Source organism: Nanorana parkeri, unplaced genomic scaffold (assembly GCF_000935625.1).
Source record: "Nanorana parkeri isolate BGI_ZX_2015 unplaced genomic scaffold, ASM93562v1 scaffold1682, whole genome shotgun sequence".
NCBI lineage: Eukaryota > Metazoa > Chordata > Amphibia > Anura > Dicroglossidae > Nanorana > Nanorana parkeri.
In genome coordinates, this window is record NW_017307950.1 from 92,673 (window position 1) to 116,277 (window position 23,605).

At 37.0% G+C, this 23,605-nt stretch overlaps 1 protein-coding gene across 2 annotated transcripts in view; it reads right to left on the reverse strand.

Annotated features, from left to right (window-relative positions):
• Nucleotides 1–23,346, reverse strand: part of RUNX3 (runt related transcription factor 3) — a 45,017-nt gene extending 21,671 nt beyond the window's left edge. For both annotated transcript variants that reach the window (XM_018571116.1, XM_018571117.1), the window contains exons 1-3: nt 22,937–23,346; nt 13,367–13,523; nt 5,799–5,903 (exon numbers count right to left, since the gene is read on the reverse strand). In XM_018571116.1, coding sequence (XP_018426618.1) covers nt 5,799–5,903; nt 13,367–13,523; nt 22,937–23,194 — 520 coding nt within the window. In that variant the 5' untranslated portion in view covers nt 23,195–23,346. The remainder of the gene's footprint in view (nt 1–5,798; nt 5,904–13,366; nt 13,524–22,936) is intronic.
• Between the last annotated feature and the right edge of the window lie 259 nt (nt 23,347–23,605).

Below are 23,605 nucleotides of genomic sequence, written 5' to 3' on the forward strand. Positions count from 1 at the left end.
GTTCCATTTTAGAGGACAGGCCAGTGTGATCTGACAGCTTTGTTGGGTGGCCAGTGTGATGCACTATTTCAGCACTGCTTCACTGCATCACACTGTTTATAGTTAGTAAAACTAATATAGCAGATAAACATATCAATATAACACCCTTAAACTGAAAGGATTCCCTCATTTTCAAACTATGTTAGGCGAAGTATAGAGGGACCTGTATAGCTCAGCTTGCAACATAAGCATAAATCATAAAGCTCACTGGAGGAGATGTCAACATGTCTGCTGAGACTGGTCACAGATGTACTTGGTTAATGCAACTTGTGCTGTGCTCCCAGCATGCGCTATCAGTGAATGGATACATGAAAGGACACACTGGTAGCACTTAACCTTACAGAGCTGCAAATTGCCAGCATATTGTAGCTATATAAATGTAGAGTTTAATATTTGCATTTACATAATGGTAATTCTAGACTAATTTTAAGGAATATCTTAAAAGGAACATATAGTGGTTTTGTATACATTTTCTCTCTTTTTTTATAATGACCAGGACTAAAAAAAATACCAGTCAAGTAAATATCATATTTATTGATTTACTGATCCTTTACATCTTCATATTAAATCATCACATGCATATTTTCAATCATAGACAGTTTGACTGGGGTTTATACTACTTGGCAACTATGCCATATGGCTACAAAATGTAAATGCCACTGATCTATAGTAACAGGATCATGGAGGTTTGGAGAATTCAGCTAAATAGGTCAGAATGGTAAAGGGGCAGATCTAAAAAACCTATAGGTAGAGACTAAAATAAAATTCTTGTTTTGTTTTTTTAAAGTGCAGGCTCATCTATAATCTGATTGGTTTGGTTGATGCAACTCATATATTTCTTTACTAAATTTGTTTCACAAAGCAGTCCCATAACAATGAAATTGTCAAGAGCAGCTATCTTCAGGAAATTTGTGTTATTTGTGTATATGAGAATGCTAGACAAAACACAAAATTAAGTGACAAAGAAAGGGAAAATATATTACTGGTGTCCTGCATTTGCTTATGGACACATTGCTTGGAAAAAATCTATTGCATATAGTATTGGATCTTTTTGGATCTTTTCTAGCTCAAATTGGTATGGGTCCTTTCTGCCACTGTTAGTAGGCATGGGCCCTTTCAAAGCCTGGAATCTAAGAAGAGCCCAGTCTTTGCCAGGGATCCCTGAATGAGGTTTGGCTTTCATTGCGTTACACTCTTAGGAAGAGGCCCTTGGGGTTTCCTCACTGGAAAAAGCTGATAAGCTTACAGGAAACCAGAGAAAGGTACCAAAATATCGGACAAGGGAAGTCCACAGACAGGGAGAGTCTCAATATTATTAGATGGCTATGGCAGGCATCATTCCAGCTGACAGATACTAGATATAGAATGCTAAGAATGGGAATGTACCGGGAAAGAACTTATGTGAGCCTGGAGAAGACCACTGTCTGGAATCTGGCAACATGAATAGAGGACTAATAGTTTGCCATTGCAGGATAGTGGGAGCTACTGGTTCCTTACAATCTTGTTCTTGGATATAAAATCTATTTCCAACCATGTCATATTTCTGTGAGTAACCATCCGAACTGTGTTCTTCACTAAAGGAGACACTAGAACCTTTCAGCTGGGGTACATTGTTTTGCACCTTGTAGTGCAAGTATTCACACCTAATTTGTATAAAGAATATACTTCTGATTAATTAAAAATCCTAATTAGATCAAATCAGCATGTGCCCATAACCTGCTGTCATGTACCGTGTTTCCCCGAAAATAAGACCTTCCCCGAAAAAAAGACCTAGTACTTTTTTTTTGAGAAAAAAAAAATATAAGACCTACCCCAAAAATAAGACCTAGTTGTGGCCGGTGGTGACATCAGGGGTAACTTGAGGAGCCGCAGGAGAAGTGGGAGAGATTCAGCTGAGCCAGCATAAGCCGCCAGCATAAGCCAGAGGAAGCGAGGCGGCAGCAGAGGGAGCAGAGCCGCATAAGCCGATGCTTCCTCCATAGCGCCGGCTCCCGTCACAGGCGGAGTGATTCCAAATGTAAGGAATCATACTGTAGTGAAAGCACTTATTCACAGATCGGTTACCAAACTGCTGAAAGATAAGTGCAAAAAGAAAGCTAGCTTTCTTTTTGCACTCATCTTTCAGCAGTTTGGTACATTTAAAAAAAATGTTGTACATTTAAAAATATATATATATATATATAAGACCTACCCAGAAAATAAGACCTAGTGTGCTTTTTTGAGAAAAAAATATATAAGACAGTGGGGTTGATTTACTAACCTTATAAACACACCACGAACGTGTATACACCTCTGCAGTGTGTTCCCTCCCAGCATGATCTATGGGTGGAATCTAAACACCTTTGTAATGTGTACACACCCAGCAGGTGTGTTGTGCAAAGCCCTGAATGAATTCCAAGGTGATGTTGGGTAAATTAGCTCTATGTTGTGTTGCTTGCGTTGATGAATGCAAGGAATGTAAATGCATGAGCTAACCATTTTTGTCTAAACTGTGAAGCAGCATTATATATGCATCATGTGCATGATTTTTCCATATATGGCATTAGTGGAAATATGCTTTAAGAGACTTTTTGGTTGATAAATACGTTTTGCTGTGTGAAACTCACACACACCTGGTGTGTGTGTGTGTTTAGGTTAGTAAATCACCCCCAGTGTCTTATTTTCGGGGAAACACGGTAATATTACTGAAGATTTTATCATTGACTGTAGCTCTCATAGGATGCTGGCATTTGCATCTATAACATTATAAACATTATCATAGTTTAAAATCTGACTTTGTTCATAATTTGTGATGGTTAAATTATACATACTAAATATTAAATATATCAATCAACATTTAACAGGAAATTCATACTTTTTTTCTCTTCCTGTTTGTTCACATTTGTCAACACTTCAGTGTGAAATGTGCAAACGTGTTTTGATATTTTTTTCCTATCAACACATTAAAGAATACGTGGTTCTCATGCTTACATTTGAGAGATTTAGTGGTATATTTCCTGTATTAAGAAGTATTGCTTGTTATACAGGATACACATATAATAATAAAATAGACAAAAGCTACTTTCCAAATGACACACAAAGTAAAATAACAGAAGGCATCCATGAGCTTGAAAGAATTATATTTCTGAGAAATACAGATTTATGTTGTGTGATTATTTTTTAAATAAATCACAAACATACTGAAGGGCATCAGAGAGCTTAAAAAGTGGAGTGATTCATACTATGAGATACTTGCATTTTCTTACAATCTAAAAATGAGAATTATCCTAGGCCACTAGGTCAGACTTTACTGTACGTCACACTACCAGTTATTATTAAACATAGCTTGTAGTTATCCTATAGTTTTAAAGCATTAAAGGATAGTAAAAGAGACATATTCTCTGTTTAAAGAGACACATAAAGCAGTTGTGCCCTGAAAAAGATGCAGTCTGTAAAATATGAACAATTGTGTTATCTTCCACACAAGTTATGTACCTAAGGGCTGTTTGAATTGTCAGGAAAAAAACAAACATTGGAGTGCACAGATCATATCTCATTTGTATTTGGATGCTCTGTGATGACCCTTCATGCAGGGGAGGACCTGGAATGTTGGGTCTGGGAGGTAACAACCAACCAACTGACCCTTTCAAGCTAGGTGTAGTTTCCTGTGGGCTAAAGAAAGTGCCACATACAAAATGTGCGAGGGTACCACAGTAATTGGTGGTCATGGTAAAACGTGGGTGTTGTCTTGAAGAACATGATTTATTGTAGCAAACCTTTTTACATATAGTTGGTAAATAAAAGAAGGAATTGTAAAACAAGAAAGTATGTTATGAGCTGAACAAGATAATTCTTGCTGTGTAAAAATGATGTGAAAGACACTTGTTCTGCCTTCAACAGGCAAACATACATGCCATATCAAAATCAGCCACAAGAAGGAACTGAAGAGAAAACCTCTCTATTTACAGCAGTTTGAATGGGAACATATACCAAGCTAAAAGAAGGTGTTATCCAAATTCGGCTGAAAAAGTGGAAATACACTTCATGTAAATCAGCCCCACAGAGTGGCGATATAGTCAGTCTAATAGGAAAAAGGTAAGAGAGCTGAATACTAAATTCATAGTGTAGTGGTAAAGGAAATGCATAGAAAAATGCAAATCACATGTATAAATCTAGTCAAGCATGTTATAGTCTCATCTGATTTTTTTTATTCAGATTACTTGAGATTATGTCAATGTAAAAATAAAGAATATTTGCAATTCCATTTTCAAGATTCTTAGGATTTCAATGCTAGAATAGTATGCTGGACAGTTCTTTGCCTTTCTTTTTAGCGTTATAGATCACACATGGCATACCCCGGTAGTCTCTTTGGATTAGTGAATTCAGGTATAATCCTGTTCTAGGCATGCACATTAGGGAGCCTTATGAATTTTAGACTTCTGATTTACAAATGGTGAACTTTATTTTTCAATAATAAAGAAAGACCAGAGGAAAATTCTGTATCTCCGACTGCAAAAATGCTTTCAGAACTTTTTATAAAAACTCAAATAAAACTTTCCAAGCAGAAAATAAGTGATTTTTGCAATCACAGCTTGTGACACTGCTTATCTGTCTTGATGTCCTCATTAAGTAGAACTTAAACTGTGTCATTATCTTTGTACTTTATAGCAAATGTTAAAGAGATGCAAGTTAGTCTATTCAGATAGGTAGATGTGTTCAGTGTCGGTGCAATTTATAATTTAAAGGGAAGAGAGAAGGTAAAAATAAACGTTTCACCTTAAAGAATCAATATAAAAACAGCTGTATTCAGTTAATATATGTAAATCCAGAGTTTTATGAGAACAGATATTTGGAAATAACACAATAAGAATAATAATATAGGATTGATTTACCAAAGAAGTAAAGACTGTTTCACTTAGCAAAGTGAATGTTCACTTATGTTAGTGGATGAGTAAAAGCTGTGTTTATACCCAATCAAAAAACAGAAATTTTGCTTGGACATGATTGGATGATTGAACTAAACACAGCCAGGACTGGGCCCTGTACAGCCTACTAAACAGCCCCCCTTCTTCCCTACAACTGAAGCTGTAATTAGCTATCAATATATTGGCTAATTAGTTTTGCAAATGTAATATGAAACCTGCTAGCCACAATATTAGGTAGGGAAAATTGCCATATACCCATATACTGGTATATCACAAAGTATCAGCTACTTTAACAATTTGTAAATTGATTACAGATATCCTTGGATAAAATAAACAACTGTACACCCGCCTTTAAATCACATAGCCTATGCTGTGGCATGTCCTCTGAGTTTTCAGTAAAATATGAGGATCATGTCAACATAAAACTGGAGTTCTTCTTAAAAGTTATTGTTCTGTTAATGAACACAGCACAATTTGCTTCTGTACTCATTATACAGTTTTGATGAGTATATCCTAATCTAGAAGATGACACTTCCCTGTCTTTTAAGTGGCAAAGTAAGTGAGTATTTACAAACAGAAATAATGTAACTAGATTTGTACTTCGCAAACAAATTGATTACATTTTTTGGGGTGATATTGTTCTATTCTGGTTAACTGCAGATTTCTGAGAAAATCTCATCACTGTGCAATTAATCCATAATTGATCCTTTAAATCTTTTACTTGGAACATCATTTACTCTTTTCTTCATGAATTGAAAACTACAGAATTCAAATAATTATAACAAGTTATAGAAGCCTATGTATGTAAAGTAAGTTAGTCTTAATTTCACTTTAATTATCATGTTTAGAACTTACTTCTTGGTTCTCGTGGACCATCCACAGTTACTTTGATGGCTCTGTGATATGTGGCAACTTGCGTCGGACTTGTAAAAACGGTGATTGTCAAAGTGAAACTTTTGCCTGCCAACCAAAAGAAAATGATGCACGTTAGTTTGTTTTTAATAGGTGAACAATGATTACTTCATGAATGTTAGGATAATGGTGTCTTTAGGCTGCAAAGCCAAGAGTTAGGTCGTCCAGTATGAGATTTCTAGGGTTCTGGAGTCACAGAGAAAAACATGTAAATCCCTGTACCATGCGCAATGTATATGAAACCCTAAAACCCCAGAAGCAGATTCCTCTGTACTAGTGGTAACTCATATTAGCCTAAATAAAACAGCTAATGGGAAGAAAATTATAGAGGTGGTGATGAGTTCCCAATTGGCCAGACACCTAGATCTTGGCTAGATCTTGCCCTTGACTGCATTGTCTGAATAATAGAAAAAATAGTGTCTTACCAATGTTAGTTAGAACATGGTTTCTTGCACAGTTCTATAATAAATTATACATTTAGCAGAAAGTGGCATTCATAGCCTGCTTGAGCACAATGTTTATATTACTGCTTTGTAAATTTACCAATTTTAACAATCTGGGAAGTCTGAAGCTTTAATAGAAAGAGAGATGTGGATGTGTATTCTGTAAAACAAATATGATTATATAAAGCAGCTCAAAGAATAGGTGCACTTATTCTTCTTCCCCCCTCCACTGACCTCACAGATCCCACCCTCCCCCCTCTACAGATGCATACTTACTGAGATCTGAGGCCTGGGAGTGTTTGTTTACATCCCACACCAAAGTCCTTTCTCTGCTGGCTTTGTCTGCACAGCAGAGTTCCATGTAAGTCTATGAGACTTGTCTGCCTGTGTCTCCTGGCCCTTCATCTCCCAGCTTCTGACTGCTAGTCTTATAGGATTTGGAGTGACATTTGGTGATGTTGCTACTGTGCTGATCACTGTTCTCCTTGCTGGAGAGAAAGCTGTACCAGAGGAACTGAGGACAAGCATCTTCCTGCTTCTGTTTAATTAATTCTGTGGATCTGTGATTCCTTCACCCCTGCTGCTGCTTTTAGAATATTACCCCACCAGTTATCAGATTCCCAGTCATCTGGAAAGGGGGCAGCTCTGATATAAGGGAGCAAAGCCCTGTGCCTCTACCAAGATGGCTAACACTGCCACAGCACAGTGTCACAGCACAGAATAAGGCATGGTATGTCAGTAATAGGAACTTAAGCAGTTGCAGTAAGCCTACAGGCAATAGTTGTGATTAGAGCTTTGTCTTCAACTTCTCTTTTTTGGGCACAGCTTTCACAGTACAGGTCTCCTTCAATTCTTCCAGCAATACCAATACCATATATGGTTTACAGCAATATGATATTTGATATTGGGAGTAAGCTGTTTTTAAAGTATAACACACATTAAAACACAACATCTTAAATATCTAGTAGTTGTCATGCACCACTTCCAATTATCTGATCACTTAATTGACCATTAAGCAGAAATGTTTTCTACACTATCCTTTCATTCACTATATGACCACTTGTGGTTGGCACCAATTTAAAGCAGAGAGCAGTAGCTTCTTTGTGGTGTGTAGTGATTACAAGCAGTGGAAATGTTGGTCATGTGCTTGCTTTCTGGGTATGCTAGATAGGGGTCTATTCACGAAGCTGCTGAAGGATCTGGCCGTAGCTTCGGCCGATCCTTCGGCTAGCTTTAGCCCCAGGACCCCTTCGGTTCAGTAAAACCGATGGGGTGTTGTACGGGCTATTCACAATAGCCCGTACAGCTCCCGATCATGACTAGGCGGCTCAGCCGAGCCGAACGCATATGCATCGGCTCGGTGAGCCGTGCTGAAAGCCGAAAGCCGGCCGACAGCCTGCTTCTGACAGCTGGGTGGAGCCAGCCGTTATCTTACGGCTGGCTCCGGCCACTTTCAGAGAGATCAGCGTCCCTGGTTACCTGCTAACCAGGGACACTGATCTCCAAACAGCTAACTCTCCTTGGCGGCCTGGGAGTCTCCTGCTCCCGGCCACCATAGTCTTTGACAGCTCTCCAAAATTGTATAAGAAAAGTCCACCTTTACATCATTTTGAAGAGCAATTTTAGGGAGCAAGTAAAACTGATCATTGAAATGCTAATGCTATCCAACAAACATTTTAACTCTGTTAATCTCTGTCCACCCACTTTACCTTAATATGAGTTCTACACATTACACTGCAACCACATGCTTTGAAGAGCACCACACCAATGCGGTGGACAGGTCTGCGCCATACAACTTTCCCTTTCTCTATCTCTCTCTTTCTCTCTCCCTCTGCTTGATGTATCACCGATCTGATTACTGACATTTTAATATATCAGTCATTCTGTAAGTGAGAGATGGCAAGAAGCCTGCAGTGGGTGGGTTAGAGAATAGTTCTATTTCATTACAAACAGATGTGTAAAAGAGGTTCCCAAATACTTAATTGCTGCTCAAAGGAAGTGGGTGGGCTAATATATTATATTGTCTTTATGTCTTCTAAATGAAAACGCAATGCAGGTAAGTTTTGCTATACGCTAGCTTAGCTTGATTTACTATATTTAGCAAAATGACAGACCCTTTTCTAACCTCTACCTTGTTATCACACTTGCAGATGATGTGTTTCTAGAAACAAAAAAGAAGGACAGCAAAAAAAGACCAGAGGAGCGGGGGACCCCGAAAACTGTGGCAGGGGGGCCTGGACAGGATTACTTGTATGAAAACGAGCGGTGACTCCACACTATACATTTAGCTCTGCTTGTCCGGAGCAGGGCTAAATGTACAAAAAATTCTTGCCCGGCGCCCGAAACTGCATGTCCCGGGCGTCGGGCGATAGGGATTCCACACCCACGTGTACACTGTCCGCCCCGCCGCCTCAGCTCCCATTCCACATTCGCTCCATAAGACACACAGACATTTTTGCCCCGCCTTTTGGGGGGAAAAATGCGTCTTATGGAGTGAAAAATACGGTATTAAAATACTAAAATATTAATATTAAAATACTGCATTGTCTAGGGCCATATTTACTGCATTGTCTAGGGCCATATTTACTACATTGTCTAAGGCCATATTTACTGCATTGTCTAGGGCCATATTTACTGTTAGCCCCAGTAGTCTAGTTTTTATCGGCGTCAAAGAGGCATTTTTTTTTAACTGTATAGTTATAAAGCTGACCACATACATTATAATTTGATTGCACAGTCTTGGTGTAATCTTATTAGATTTACCAACAGATTTACCACAGAAAATTGTGAAATCAAATTGTAACATGCTTGGCCAGCTTTTTGGACTTTTTTTCCATCATCAACAAAAAGACAGTCATCTAATCTGAGTTTGTTTTTACAATTTTCTAAGACAGATTAGAACAATCAAACAAAGAAAACGGAGTAAAAGAAGTAATCCTAGCAAAGGCATGTGGCTTTGGGCAATGAAAGACTTCAGTGAGGGAAATCCGTTGCTGATCACTATTGTTTCCTCAAGATAAAACAGTGTTGGAGGTCTGCACCTGTTTCCCTTCTGCATAAACAGTCATGCTCATGACATATGAATATGCATGTTCATGCAGCAATTGTTTAAAATAAAAAAAAAGGCTGATTGTCTGGACCTGACACTTCTGACAAGCATGTCATGTGGATAGATAGCTAGTAGGGAAGAGTTAAATCCTTATTAATTATTACAGGTTATTCATATAGTGCCATCAATGTATACAGCGCTGAATATACTATTCATTCACATCGGTTCCTGCCCTCAAAGAGCTTACAATCTAGGATCACACTTACTGGGGCCAAATTAGAGAGGAGCTAATTAACCTACCAGCATGTTTTAGAGTGCTTGAGAAAATCCACACAAGCACAGGGGGAACATCCAAATTTCATGCAGATAGTGTCCTGGCCAAACCTGGATTTGAACTAGGACAGTGCTATAAGGAATATGTGCTAGCCATTGAGCCATTATGCAGCCTCACTAGGTTTTTTGTTGTTGGTGTTGTTGTTGTTGTCAGCACCCTGCCAGGGAGCTTTCCCTTCACCTCTTTTCTTGGAGACACATCAGCAAGTGAAAGCAAAGCTCCCCAATGTGAGAGGAATTCTCATCTTAGTTGTCACAAGGATGTTTGTTCCCTTTGGAAGATCTTCCCTCACTTCTTTCTCTCCTAGGAACTTTAAAATGTAGAATTTTCCCTTACTTTTTGTCTCGCTAACAATGGTAACTGGGGCTAATAGAAGGGTCAATCTCCCCACATAGGACACACACAGAAATAAAAAACTATAATCGAACAGTTGATGGGACACCTACGATTTTACTGTAATCTCCCTAGAATTTTCTCAAAGGGTGAGGCTGGAAAACTTTTTTCGAATCGAACGAAAATTAAAGGATTAGTGGTGTTTTCGTACGGAAAAAATTGCAGCAAGAAAATTGCACATACGCAAACGAAATTCCATTCTGTCGATGAGCTGGTATTGCTAACGAACGACTATCGAAATCGACATTGGTCTATGCTGGATGGGCTATTTGAGCTAGAATCGAATGAGGGTTCTTGGCAGCAAGTACAACAAAGTCCTTGCCCTAAAACAAGGGTAGGCCACCTTTGGCCCTCCAGCTGTGGTGAAACTACAAATCCCATTATGGATCTATTTCTCAAAGTCGTGCCTGTGGCTGTCAGAGTCTTGCAATGCATCATGGGATTTGTAGTTTCACCACAGCTGGGGAGCCAACGCTTGCCTACATCCGCCCTAAACTATCACATACTTGTACCCAAGACAGGCTCAGCTCATTTTTACTATAATATTATAAAAATATATCAATTTAGTGCCTAGATCACACCAAAAACAGCTTTCATTGTGGTAACAGCATACAAAAGCCTTGTGATTAAAATAAGAGCTCTATATAGCCTTATATCTGAGTTTTCGAAATTACAGCAAGATGCACCAATGAATCAGTTCAAAGAACAGAGTTGGAAATTATAAAGCATTCCGGTTTGGAAATTTGTTTTGGAAGCATGTAAAAACTCTAACAGGATAATTAACTGCAGAAATAAGAGCTTAATTCATAAAAGGAGAGATTTTTCCATTTGCCAATGTGCAGCCAGTTAAGTGCTGAGTTTGAAAGAGAAGAAAATAAAAATACACATCTTTTAGAAACCTAAACAAGAAAACGGAAATGTTACAGAAATGTAAGCAATCTGGGCGAAGTGAAACATAACAAGTAAACGACAACTACATTCTTTAAAAGAAAAATTAGGCTATACGACGATATATGGATGTAAAAGACACATAACAGGGAACATTTGTAGCTGTCAAAACAACAAGCTTTCCTTAGGATTTTGGTCCATGGCGCAAGTTTTTGGTGATTAGTTAATAAAGGCGTGCTGGGTGCACTTATATTCACTTTGAACATCCAATAATGTCAAGAGGATATTTAAAAAAATAAAAAATGTTGTTGAACATGACTGGAATGAGTACAGCTTCCTTAACTTAAGTGGAAATCTTTTTTTTTTTTTAAATTACTTTAAATGCACCGTTCAGAGACAAAAAAATATGTTTTTTATAGATTTCAGACATCGGCAGGAAATGAAGTCAATCTTAAGCTGGCCATACACGTATAGATTTTCAAACGGAAATTGTTTTCATTGCTGCCAAGAACCCTCGTTCGATTCTAGCTCAAATAGCCCATCACGCAGAGATCAATGTGGATTTTGATAATCGTTCGTTAGCAATACTAACTCACCGAATTTCGTCAATCGACAGAACAGATTTTTGTTTGCGCATGTGCAGTGTTCTTGCTGCAATTTTTTTCGTACGAAAACGCCACTAATCCATCGATTTTTGTACAATTTGAAGAAAGTTTTCCAGCCTGACCGATTGAAGAAATTAGTCCAGAAGTACTTAAAATCGTTAGTGTCCCATCAACTGATCGATTATCGTTCGAAAGACCATTCGTGGATGATTTCTAAACAAAAATCAACGAAAACAGAGACACCGGCACTCCAATGTAAGCGTGAAAATAAAGTCTTATTTATTGAAGAAATACGACATGTCACAAAGACGCATCTTTGTGACATGTCGTATTTCTTCAATAAATAAGACTTTATTTTTACGCTTACATTGGAGTGCCGGTGTCCCTGTTTTCTACTGTTGTATGGCGGTTGGCGTCCGTCGATCACCGCAGCACCCATTTGATTTCCCTTGGAGACAAGCGGTCAGGAGTGCGATGGGTTCATGGATCTATTGTAAAAAATAAGGCACAGGAAGCTGGATAATTTTTTGGAGACAAGCGGTCAGGAGTGCGATGGGTTCATGGATCTATTGTAAAAAATAAGGCACAGGAAGCTGGATATTGACATACAGTATAGGGGACATTTACGAATGCCAAAATAATTTTTTTAATATATAAAGGGCATGGGCTATCCATTCCTTAAAATTATTGGATCTTGTGACTCATCTGACTTCAGGGCAAAGGCTATGCAATTCATGAAATTTGCAAACCCATGGTAGTGGCGAACCCAAACCTACCGTATTTTGCGCTCCATAGCACGCACCTGACCGTAAGATGCGTGTAGTTCCTGACAGCTGAGACAGGTGGCGCTGTGATTACACAGAGCAGACGAAGAACGTCCGTTCTTCGTCTGCTCTACGGGCTCTATGGTGAGCTCCTATGCCGTAGTCCCGGGTCCCTCAGAGGAGGGGGGAGGGGGGCAGACATCATCACCGCTGCTCCTTTCATACAAGTGATCTAGATCACTTACACACTATACATTTAGCTCTGCTTGTCAGGAGCAGGGCTAAATGTACAAAAAAACGATATGGGATATGGGCGATAGGGATTCCCTCAGCTCTCACACATTCGCTCCTTAAGATGCACAGACATTGTTGCCCGCCTTTTGGGGGGGAAAAAGTGCGTCTTATGGAGCGAAAAGTACGGTACTTTGAATTTCTAGTCATGTGCAAGAGAAATTAAAACAGGATTATTACTTGCACATATTTGGGTGATTGAAGTAAACACAAATTCACCTTAATTGCTATGTAAACAGTCTCTAATTCTTTAGTAAACCTACTCCAGAGTAGTGATGAGAATCTACAATTATTTGTTTATTTTATAACATGGCTAACCCACCAGTAAAGCATAAAACCATCAGTTGGCATAGCAGTTAGGCTGAACTCAAAGTTCCGATTATTGTCTGAGGAATCTACAGAAGAATTCAGCATGTAATTCAACTTGCCACCAATCACACAAAACTTTACTATCAGTTTTTAGTGGGAATGGGATTTAGGCGCTTATTATTAAAAATATTTACTCCACATGAAGTCATATTCTTTATGTGCTTCACTAAGCAACTTGACGCAAGAAGATTTTTGCTGTTTCGGACATGAACATATTGATATGCAAATAATCCTACTATACAAAGACATTTTTTTTGTTCATGTTTCTAACATAGGGTTAATTGAGATATTAAGATCATATCATATTAATATTAAGATCATAAAGTTAGAATTTATTCACATTCGGAAATAGTCAAACTGAAGTGTATAACCCACCTCTTCCGCTTCTTCCTACAAAACGGAGGTCATTGAATCTGGCTACTTGGTTTTTCATGACAGCAGAGGCATTCCTTAGCTCAGCTGAATAGTTCTCATCATTTCCAGCCATGACGGTCACTACTGTTCCATCAGCGATGTCACCCAGCGCTACAACCTGAAGATATGAAAACATCTAATTCACTTTCATTATAAAAATAGATCATTTATTGTATGTGGCCATAAGGATTCATAACTTGTGTCAGAGCATGATGTCAAGGCCCTTGAATAGCAATGAGCATGCAGCAGTGTGTGCTTATATTGTATGTCACTAAAGGAGTTGAAAATCTTGAAATAAATAAACAGAAATTTGTTTCATTGGTTAATTGAAATTAATTAATTGCATGAAAAATTCTAACTCACTGCTTTCACATGCGCTTGAAATTTAAAGTGATTCACTTGATTCACTTTTGTAAGAAATAATGCTGCTAAAAGGTAAAAAAAAGTGGGGCTGCTCTCATAATACAGCCAAATGCCATCCATTCTGTACGGGCAAAACCTGCACAATTTTTACATGCAGTTTGTAAATTGTGAGGGGTATTCAAAACAGCAAACACACGTGCATAGAAAATGCAATATATGCTTTTTTTTCACATATTAGTTCCTCTACCCCTAAAAATGCATGTTGCTGCACCCAAAAATACTGCAGGTCAAATTTCTATTTTCTAAAAGCACATCCTTGCTACTAGAGCAATTAACTTACCATGTAACAGTTTGATATATAAAAATAGCATTGTAATGGCAAACTACAAAGCAGACATATGTTGTCATTTTAGATTAAATCACAGTAGTCGTTAAAGTACATCTGACAAACATCTAGGCTGCCATTGATGACGACCTTTTGAAAATGCTAGTCACCTGACTGTCTCTGCCTTATTATGAATCACTGACCTGGTAGGTAAGTGAAGTAAAGATTTTTGTACCTGTTCCGGGTCAATAATAGATAATTAAGCTAATGGATCAGCATGGAAGCTAGGCAACTGGCATTTTTAGAAACAGAAACCAGCATTGGCAACCTACATGTTTCCTTGGTTCAGTTTTACATTACAGCAAATTCAATTCATGACTTTGACTCATGAATACACTGCATGTATAACCTTTTTAGTTGAGGAAATCTCTACATTCCATGCCTATAAAGAAAAAAGGAAACTGAAGTATAATAGAGCCAATGAGCGCCCATTCATACTGGGACATTGTGGTAATGTTCTATAAAATGCTCCTTTTTCTGCAACGTACAACAGTGCAGTGCAGCACAACACATTTGCATTGTAGTGCACAGAAACTCACAGATGTGAACCATCTGTGGTGCACTACGTAACAAAAAGTGTCCAATTTTTAGTGTGTTGCGGTATGTGTCATTTTGAATGAGCCCCCTTAACACTACGCACAGCCACCTATGCAAATTGCCAGGTGTGTGTTGCCACAATGTTCTATGTGTGAATGGTCCCTAGTAGTTTGAATCTGAAAGCACTGAAACATTCCAAGATTTCATGAGCAAGCATAGTAATTTATAAAAGGCAATTTAACATATTTTGATAGGTAAGGACTAAAATAATGGGGACATGCTCACACTCCCAACTCATTTTAATATAAAAATTAAGAAAATTCAACCATTACCTCTCATAGGTGAGATGGACACAATGAGCCTTAGATGCAGTATATGTTTTTTAACCCAACGTACTAGACATTTTTGGAGCATAAAGCTATCACAAACCTTAGCAATTTATACGTAGCATATGGTGAACATGTATAAGTAGAGGTTACCTTTGGTCACAACAATCAGGAGATCCAACTGTATCCACCAAATAATCAACTGTATTTATATGCTAATCTCAACTTTTCCTTGGCCCCATCCCTTTCGACCCCTCAAGTTTTCCTGTTAGTCCTATGAATGATCTCACTGACCTATTTGGAAGCCTGCGGTGGGAAGAGGCAGGGCCAAGCTTGACCTACAGAAAAGTCATAATGTGCACTTACATGTTTCTGTTGTCTATACCTCCGGATCAGCTGTTTGTTTTGATATGCTATTTTCACTAAAAGTAGCCTGTGTTTGGCATTTTTTCTTTACATGCTCAGTTTGACTTGCCCTGCTTTGTGACATGTTTACTTTAAGTTGATCAATGCTATCATTGTTTTTAAATTTGATAGGAATTAATAGGAAGGAGAGGAATTAATCTGTACAAACAATTGGTTACGAACTTACAATTGACATAAGCTAGCCATACACCATTAAGATAAAATTCACTTGATTCTCCCTTCCATGCTAAAGAGCATCCCCCCTGCATCCCCATGGCTGTTAGAATACCTGAACAGTGACTGCAGATAATTAGAGGCAGTCACTGTTTGGCTGTTAATTTTCCACCTGGTTCCTTGGACAAAAGTCAATTGAAAAGTGAACTTTTGTTGGCCGTGTGGTGCTGGCAAGGCCACCCATGGCTTGAATTTCAGTTGTTGCAATAAAAAAACGGCCAAAATTTGGTTTGTGTATGGCCAACTCTAGTTTTGATTATATGAAAATAATCAGGATCATTAAGGTAGTTCTACAATTTTTTAACCTATATCTGCTTTGAGATTTACACATATTATAAAACATCATGTCATATATTGAGTATATTTTTTAATCCATAGAACGTAATGTTTCTATCTCACCTTTTAATGATCACATTAGAATCTATTCATACTAAAATACTATTTGCAATGTTCTCTATTCAACCAGCTTACTTTAGCTCTCTTAACTTTGGCTAAGTGTATAGGTTTCGATTAAATGTTGTCTTAATGCTGTGGTACAGTATGCATTTATTTCTATCTTACTCTGTCTTGCCATCTGTCACTTACCCTTCTTATAAGTACACTTTTACCTTTGTGTTATGATATGTGTCTTCATTCAAGCACTTTCCAGTCCTAATACTTAGCATTAATAATAGTCATAATGATTTATATTGTTTATCATACCATTATTGATATCAAGTATATTTTAGAAAGTTCTTTTAGTTATTATTTTATTAAGTTATTTTAGAAGTTCTTCACTCTCAGTATATTTTTTATTGAGATTTGATATACATTAAATGGCAGAATGCAGGTCTCCTCACATTTTTCACATAGAAGTAGTAATTGACTAGCAATCGCTCATGTATCAAAAACTCGGAAGTATTGGTGCTGTACAGCAATGAGGATTTGACAAAATTGTATTTTATATACGTGCCCTTAAGAAAAAGCCTCAAGTATCGGGGACTATGATAGGTGATGTCCTTTTTATGAGAAAGGATAAGAAGGACAATAGTGGTCAATAGGAGAAGGAAAAAGGACAAACTTCGGGAGAATTAAATGAGAGACCTTTTCTGTGACATCTTTGTAAGTTTAATTACTAAGATAATGGGGATCTCATGTATGCAGGGTCTGATAAGAGCATTCTCCATTTACGTTCTAGTAACCAATAGCTTCTCTGTTTCCTCTTATTAGGGTAGATTAAGTAAAAATATATGGGAGACAGTAGTTGGTTTCTAGGAGGGACACATTTCTTAAAGCCAGATATTAAATATATATAAATACATGAGGTGTGATTATCATGTTTACAATTAAAGGGTATACAGTAAATTCAAAGTTATCCGGTACCCATGGGGATTGGTAGATGCCGGATAACTGCAGTTTCTTGTTGCTTGAGAGTTGCTATTAACTCTAAAGCAACAAAACTCCACCCTATTCATCTGCTGGCTAGATTCTGCTATCGGCTATTTCAAATTGCCATAGCCAATAGCAGGCTGGTTGTTGCACACACCCATTGCCACAGCCAATAGCAGGCTGGCTGTTGCACACACCCATTGTTTACATTCACCTGCCAGCTGCGGAATCTAGCCGCAGCAAGTTGTAAACAGAGAATTTTGTTAGCAACTAAATAAATGTACTTGCTAACAAAATATTTAGTGTGCACATGTCTATCAAGCAACTGGCAAAAACAATTGAGGACATATTATGTCCTCGATTTTTTTCCTCTGGTTGCTTGAGAGTTCTGGTTGCTTGAATGCTGGATAATGGGGAGTTTACTGTATATAGTTTAATTTGAAGCATGCATGAGAAATCTGCAATTCTTTGAAGCCTTAAAACTTTCCAGTATGTCCAACCTTTTTAATTTTGTTTCCTGTTCTTCTAGCACTATCTCCTCCATTATTCTGATATTTGCTTCCTGTATCAATCAATGTGCTAGAGATGGAGGGGTCTATTCTAGCACTAAAAGTGTTGCCCTAAACCTGTCCAACCTACATATTTTTTGCTTCTAATAAAAAAATGATCAAGAGAATAATCAACTAATTTGCACTTAGTTAGCAATAATTATCTTTGCTGTCATAAACAAATATCTGGATAGAGATTTCTCTAAATATTTAAGGATCAGGGTTCTATAAGAATAAAGCCATTTATTGCAAGCTGTGTATTTTTAATAGTTTAACATTAAAGTGAGTGCCAGAAAAGTTTTTACACTGGGCCTTCCCACCAAAATATGAGTCATAGGCCCTTCTATCAAAGTAACATCTCCGGCAGAGGTCTGAAGTTTTAGGATGTAAGCTTTTGATCATTTCTGGTATATTTTACCATCTTGTTTTGATTTTACAGCAGCTTTCTTGTCCCTTGTTGAAAATTGAACATCTTTCTGTTTATAGCAATTAAAGAAGATTTTGTCTAATAATTTTGGGCAAGTTTTTCTTAAACATATGAGAGTTGTCATTAATTCTGTAATATGTTATATATTAATAATAAGATCACACATGCAGGTGTGATTGTTTGCAGACATTTTTACTTGGAGGGAGTTCTCTAGAGATATATTGCCCAATCTGGCCAGCTCAGTTTTGCAATGCGCTGCATATGGATATTCAGATGGCATCTGTAGCATGGTAGTAAGGTTTAGTATGTTTTTCTTTATTGTGTTTTATCGCTAATTTAGATATACTAAAAACGGATGTTTCTCAAACCATTATTAATGACCCCCTCAAATACAGATGACTAATGTAGAGTATAACGAATATAACGATTATAACTGTCATTTTGTCTTACTAAGGTTTCCTATATTTCTAAGATTTTGTGGGTTATTAAGGGCATGTTACAAAAACTTGACCTTCTAACCTTTGGTAAAATGCAAGGAAGCGATGCTAATGATCTAGCTGCTTGAATTTCTTTTACTAAAACCTATATATGGGTTTATCACATAACTGACAGTGCTCTAGATAGATGCACCGTTGCAAATACATGAATTATGTAGTCATAAGTCTCTTGCTCCTTATGACTCACTTTTTTGAGAAGAGCAAATATATTACCAGTAATACTTATAATACTTTGGACAGGAATTATATTTTCAGGTTGATCCTTCCATTCCATAAAAATGTGTGTTTTTTCCATGGACGTAGACCATATGTGATTAAAGGCTTCTGGGTTCACAATGCAGACTGAATATTTAAAAGATATTATAAGGTATCTGAACCAAAAGGTATATAATAATTTCACCTTTCTATGCAAAGTAATTTCATATTTGGGTTGGGAGGTATTGTTCTATCAATACATTTACTACCGTATATACGATACTGTAGTTTACATTCCAGGGCTGTCAAATTATTTATTTTTGAAAGGGCAATTTTAGGATATGTAACATAAAGTAGCAGGTTGTTGGTAAAGAGTTTGTGCTCAGTGTATCCAGTTTTTATATGTGTATACATGCAGATTTTTTCAACTAGCTATGGCCAGGTTTTACTTTGACAAAACATTCAGAAAATCTACCTACAGGCATTAGAGGGTGGTTAGATGCGAAGGACTGACGATCATCCACAGGGCAACAAATCTTCCAGGCACCATGGCGTAATAAATATGTAAGGTCGGCTCTGTTGATGGAGGAGATGACATCCCAATTGTGATCAGGACATGTGTTCTAACCCATGAATGTTACCTTTGGAGGGTGTTTGAGTACGGGTAGACTATTACCACATGTCTATGGGCTGTTTTAAGATAATATGAGTATCCTTGTCAATTTCTTCTGGAAAATGTTGTGGCATTTGAGAAGAGTCCAGTTATTTATATTTTGAACATAAGAGTCTAAATAGAGAGGCATTCGGGTTGACTCAGCAAAGGAATAGAGCATTTATAAAGTGATTGTTCATTAAGGTTAGTGAATGAGGTGGAGCTTTGTTCACTTCAATCATCCATTTGTGTGCACGCAATACAAACATTTAATGGAATAAAACACATAGAATACACAGGCCAAGAAAAACAGGGCATATGCAATACTTACAATCTTGAGAAAGAACTCTAGTAAGCATAACCATTGAAACCATCTATACCTATAGCATCTCAATATCCTTTTTTTTTATTATTTCTCTTGCACAGTCAAAAAGGACATGGCTCCACCTTATTCACTAAACTAAGCTAACATACTTTGCAGAGTGACCATTCAATTTGCTAAGTCAACAGTCTCTACTCCTTTAGTAAATCAATGCCATTACCATCCGGTGCTTACTGGAAGTCTGTCAAATGCCAGATTGTCCTAGCGTGAGTTATTAAAACAAGGGTGTAAGAATTCAGAAAAGGTATGGGGTTGATTTACTAAAGGCAAATATGTTTACTTTGCATGGACATTTTACTTTGCAGGGGAATTTGCCCTTTGTTTAGTAAATGAAGTGAAGCTCTGCTGACTTCCATCATCAAATTATGTGGAACCAAAAACAATGTTTTTTAAAATATTTTCCTTGCACATGATTGGGTATTCCTTGCATTGCCTAAATTTTCACCACATTCACTAAACTAATGGAGAGTACCCCCACAAATTGAAAATTCCCTTGCAAGTGAATAACCCCTATGTGTCACTAGTTATTGTTTGTGCTGGGTATCAGGATATTACTTTTTTTGTCAGAGGATCTCTATTTATCTGAAAAAAATGCTCTTCTAAAAATACATTTATGTCTCTCCCACATACAAAATGGTTAAACCTCCATCTCTGCCATTAGAACAATTGCCTATATGTTTAGTGAAAATATGAAAACGGAATATTATACTAGGGTATGTTCTGATTATGGAATGTGCATATGGGGCTTTCGGGATGCAACAATAACAGGTGACATAAAAAAAAAGTTATTTTCACTTTAAGATTTGTAGATTTCTGAGTAGAAGCTTTATTCTTTATCAGATGGGTGGAGGTTTTTTCTCTCTTTTTAATGGTTCTGTAGTACTGTTTTTGGAACAATCAATAATCGGCTCTAGTGTTATATTGAAGAAAGAAAATATGGTTGTAAAGAGCAATTTTGAGAAACAGAAATCTCTGTCTAAGGCCACATCTTCCTGGGATGTATAAAATGAATGAATATATTGTGATAGTAACATTGTTTTTCTTCCTATAATAGTTCTGAGTGTTTAATATTATGGCTTTGGGGATGAAATGTCTTTAAATATATATTAAATACTGTAAATGTATTTGTTGTTCAGAAGGCTGTACAAGATCCTATAACAATGTGTAAATATATAGGTTGAACTTGATGGACCTGTGTCTTTATTCAACCTCAAATACTATGTATAGGTATATTCAATATATCAATATATCTATTTAATCTGTCAAAATAAAAAAAGTCTAATTGTCTTTTACTACTGCCAATATATCTATCTATCTATCTATCTATCTATCTATCTATCTATCTATCTATCTATCTATCTATCTATCTATCTATCTATCTATCTCTTAATCCATCCAATTTTGTGCACAATTGTATTGTAAAAACAGCTACTACTGTATATGTTTGCCTGTATGTCTGTCTTTCTAGCATAAGCTTGCAATAATAGCTACATCAATGACTGTATTATTTTATAAGCTGCCTGAAGCAAGTCCCAGCATAAATATTTTGTTGTTTTTTAAAGGCATCAGTCCTCAAATTTCACACCTTATTTCTTAATATTTAAAATATATCAAGCCAAATAACATAGGTGTTGCTAGAAACTAGTTTCACAGTTGTCATTTCTTTGAACTGCGGATGGTGTAAAGGCATTCTACAGTACCGACTTCAAACCTGCATTATTGTCACTACCTGTGTTAACTTACGCTGTTTAGCTTGTATATGTTTTTTTCCAACAAAACTTCTCCTTAGATGTGTGTTTCTCAGTTCAAGCTTGTCTGACCACAGAGATCTCATATTTAGAATGTGTTAAATACCAGCCCACTAGTTTCCCACCATCAGATAGGTTTTAAAAAAACCTTGATCATGTACTATATGTTAGGTTTTTCAGATGGTTTACAAAATATGCATTTATTACACGCCTAAGTGTGACAAAATCTTTCAAACTTATGTTAATGTCATAGTTTGTTCTTGCAGTTCAAGCCTTTTTCTAATAATAAATTGTTTGCCTCTACCTACAGATTTTATAATTTAATTATTCTAAAGTGATTTACAAAAAAGTATACATTGTGCACTATACCAGAAGACCTGCTTCAAAGAACTGTTTGGCTTATAGGGTTATAAAAATATAACAAAAAGTATACTGATAATTTGACCAACACCAAAAAGCAAAAAAATATGAAATGATCTTAAAGGAATTATTCCTTAATTGTATAATGATATTCGCAGCCAAATATTTTACTCTTATCCCTCATTTTAGTATGTATTTATTTTTTCCTATAATTCTAATTTATTTGGATACTTTAAATCACATATTGGGCAGTCTCACGTAGGTAGAACTCACATATGGATTAACTGGGGTCATATAAATGCAGCCGTAAAACAATGTATAAGTAATGAGGTTTTTGCTGAATTAATGGTTATAGCAAGCTGTCTTTTTCTGATTATTAAACATGATAATCTTTGAAAGGGAAGAAGGAGTGACACTGAGGTTAAGTTGCTGGTCTCTGAAGTGGTGTACCAATTATACCAAACCATACTCCATAACCATCTCTGATTCACTGAATTTGGTTTAGGAACACCTTACAATTACCTTGAGTACATTTTACTGCATTATAATACACACTGATTGTTTCTATAGTAGTTATTGGTATTTACGTTATCATATATGTTATATGTTAGTTTTTTTTTTAAATTACTGTAACAAGACACAATATTCTGCCACCCCATGTTGCTGTGTATAACTATATAAATGTAAACATTTATTCCAAAACAAAGTATGTGTCTCAAAGGTGTTAATGGTTATATCCAATAGCAACTAAAGGGTATTATATATTTACAATATATACTAGAGCTTTCAATGCTAAAACAGTAATTTTATATTGCTGGCCTATAAAAATGTAGAAATTCAGACTAAATATATTTCATGATGTATTAATATGTCTAATGTTATATTTAGTGCAATGCCTGCTAAAGTGATATTAGCATTACTGGTTTTGCCGAATACAATAGTATGAACAGTACATTTTCTTTTTGAAAGTTAAACATAGAAATTATGAATAAACAACAAAAGTACACAATGCACATACATGCATAAACACAGCACCCTCATGTAAGTTCCTGGAGTATAAACAGACAGCAGAATGCATACTTTATATTTTTCAAGTCACATTACCTTAAAGGCTACCGGTAAGGTCTTATTGCATCTCCAGTGTGAAGGCAAAACGGAGCAGAGGAAGTTGGGGCTGTCAGTCCTGACCAGTTCTCCTGCATGATCCGCCAGGACATCCACCACCGTACGTATCTCTGTTCTTGTCCTCCCGGCACCTGAGGAGCTTATGGTTCCATTGCTGTCTCCCATTTTCCCGCAGGAGAAAGAGGTGGATGGAGGAGTAAAGCGCCGGTTGGTGCTGGGGTCTACAGGAATATGCATTACAACAGCAGGAGTTAAAAAAAGCCAGGCACTGTTTTCTGTTATAACAAGTCTAACGTCTCTTTCTTTAGCTCTAACCAAGAGCCCTCAAGAGAAGGCAGTAACTTCTCTCTTGAAAATTATCACTAATCTTTGCAGAAAAGAAGAAGAAGAAAAAAAAAAAAAGAAGAGTCCAGTGAAAGATCAGAAGCTCAGGAAGTGACTGTCTGATCTGAAATCTGCAGGGGTGGCAAAGAGGAGGGAGCATGTGAAGAAATGTTGCACCCAACCTTGCACTCTCAAGTTTCTGCACCCTCCTGTAGCACCAAAAACCACAAGTTAAATGTCACAAGGTCTAGCTGTAGCTCAGATCCCAGCAGCAGCACTGCATACAAATGACACTACATAAGCACTGAGCAGTGGTGGAGCAGC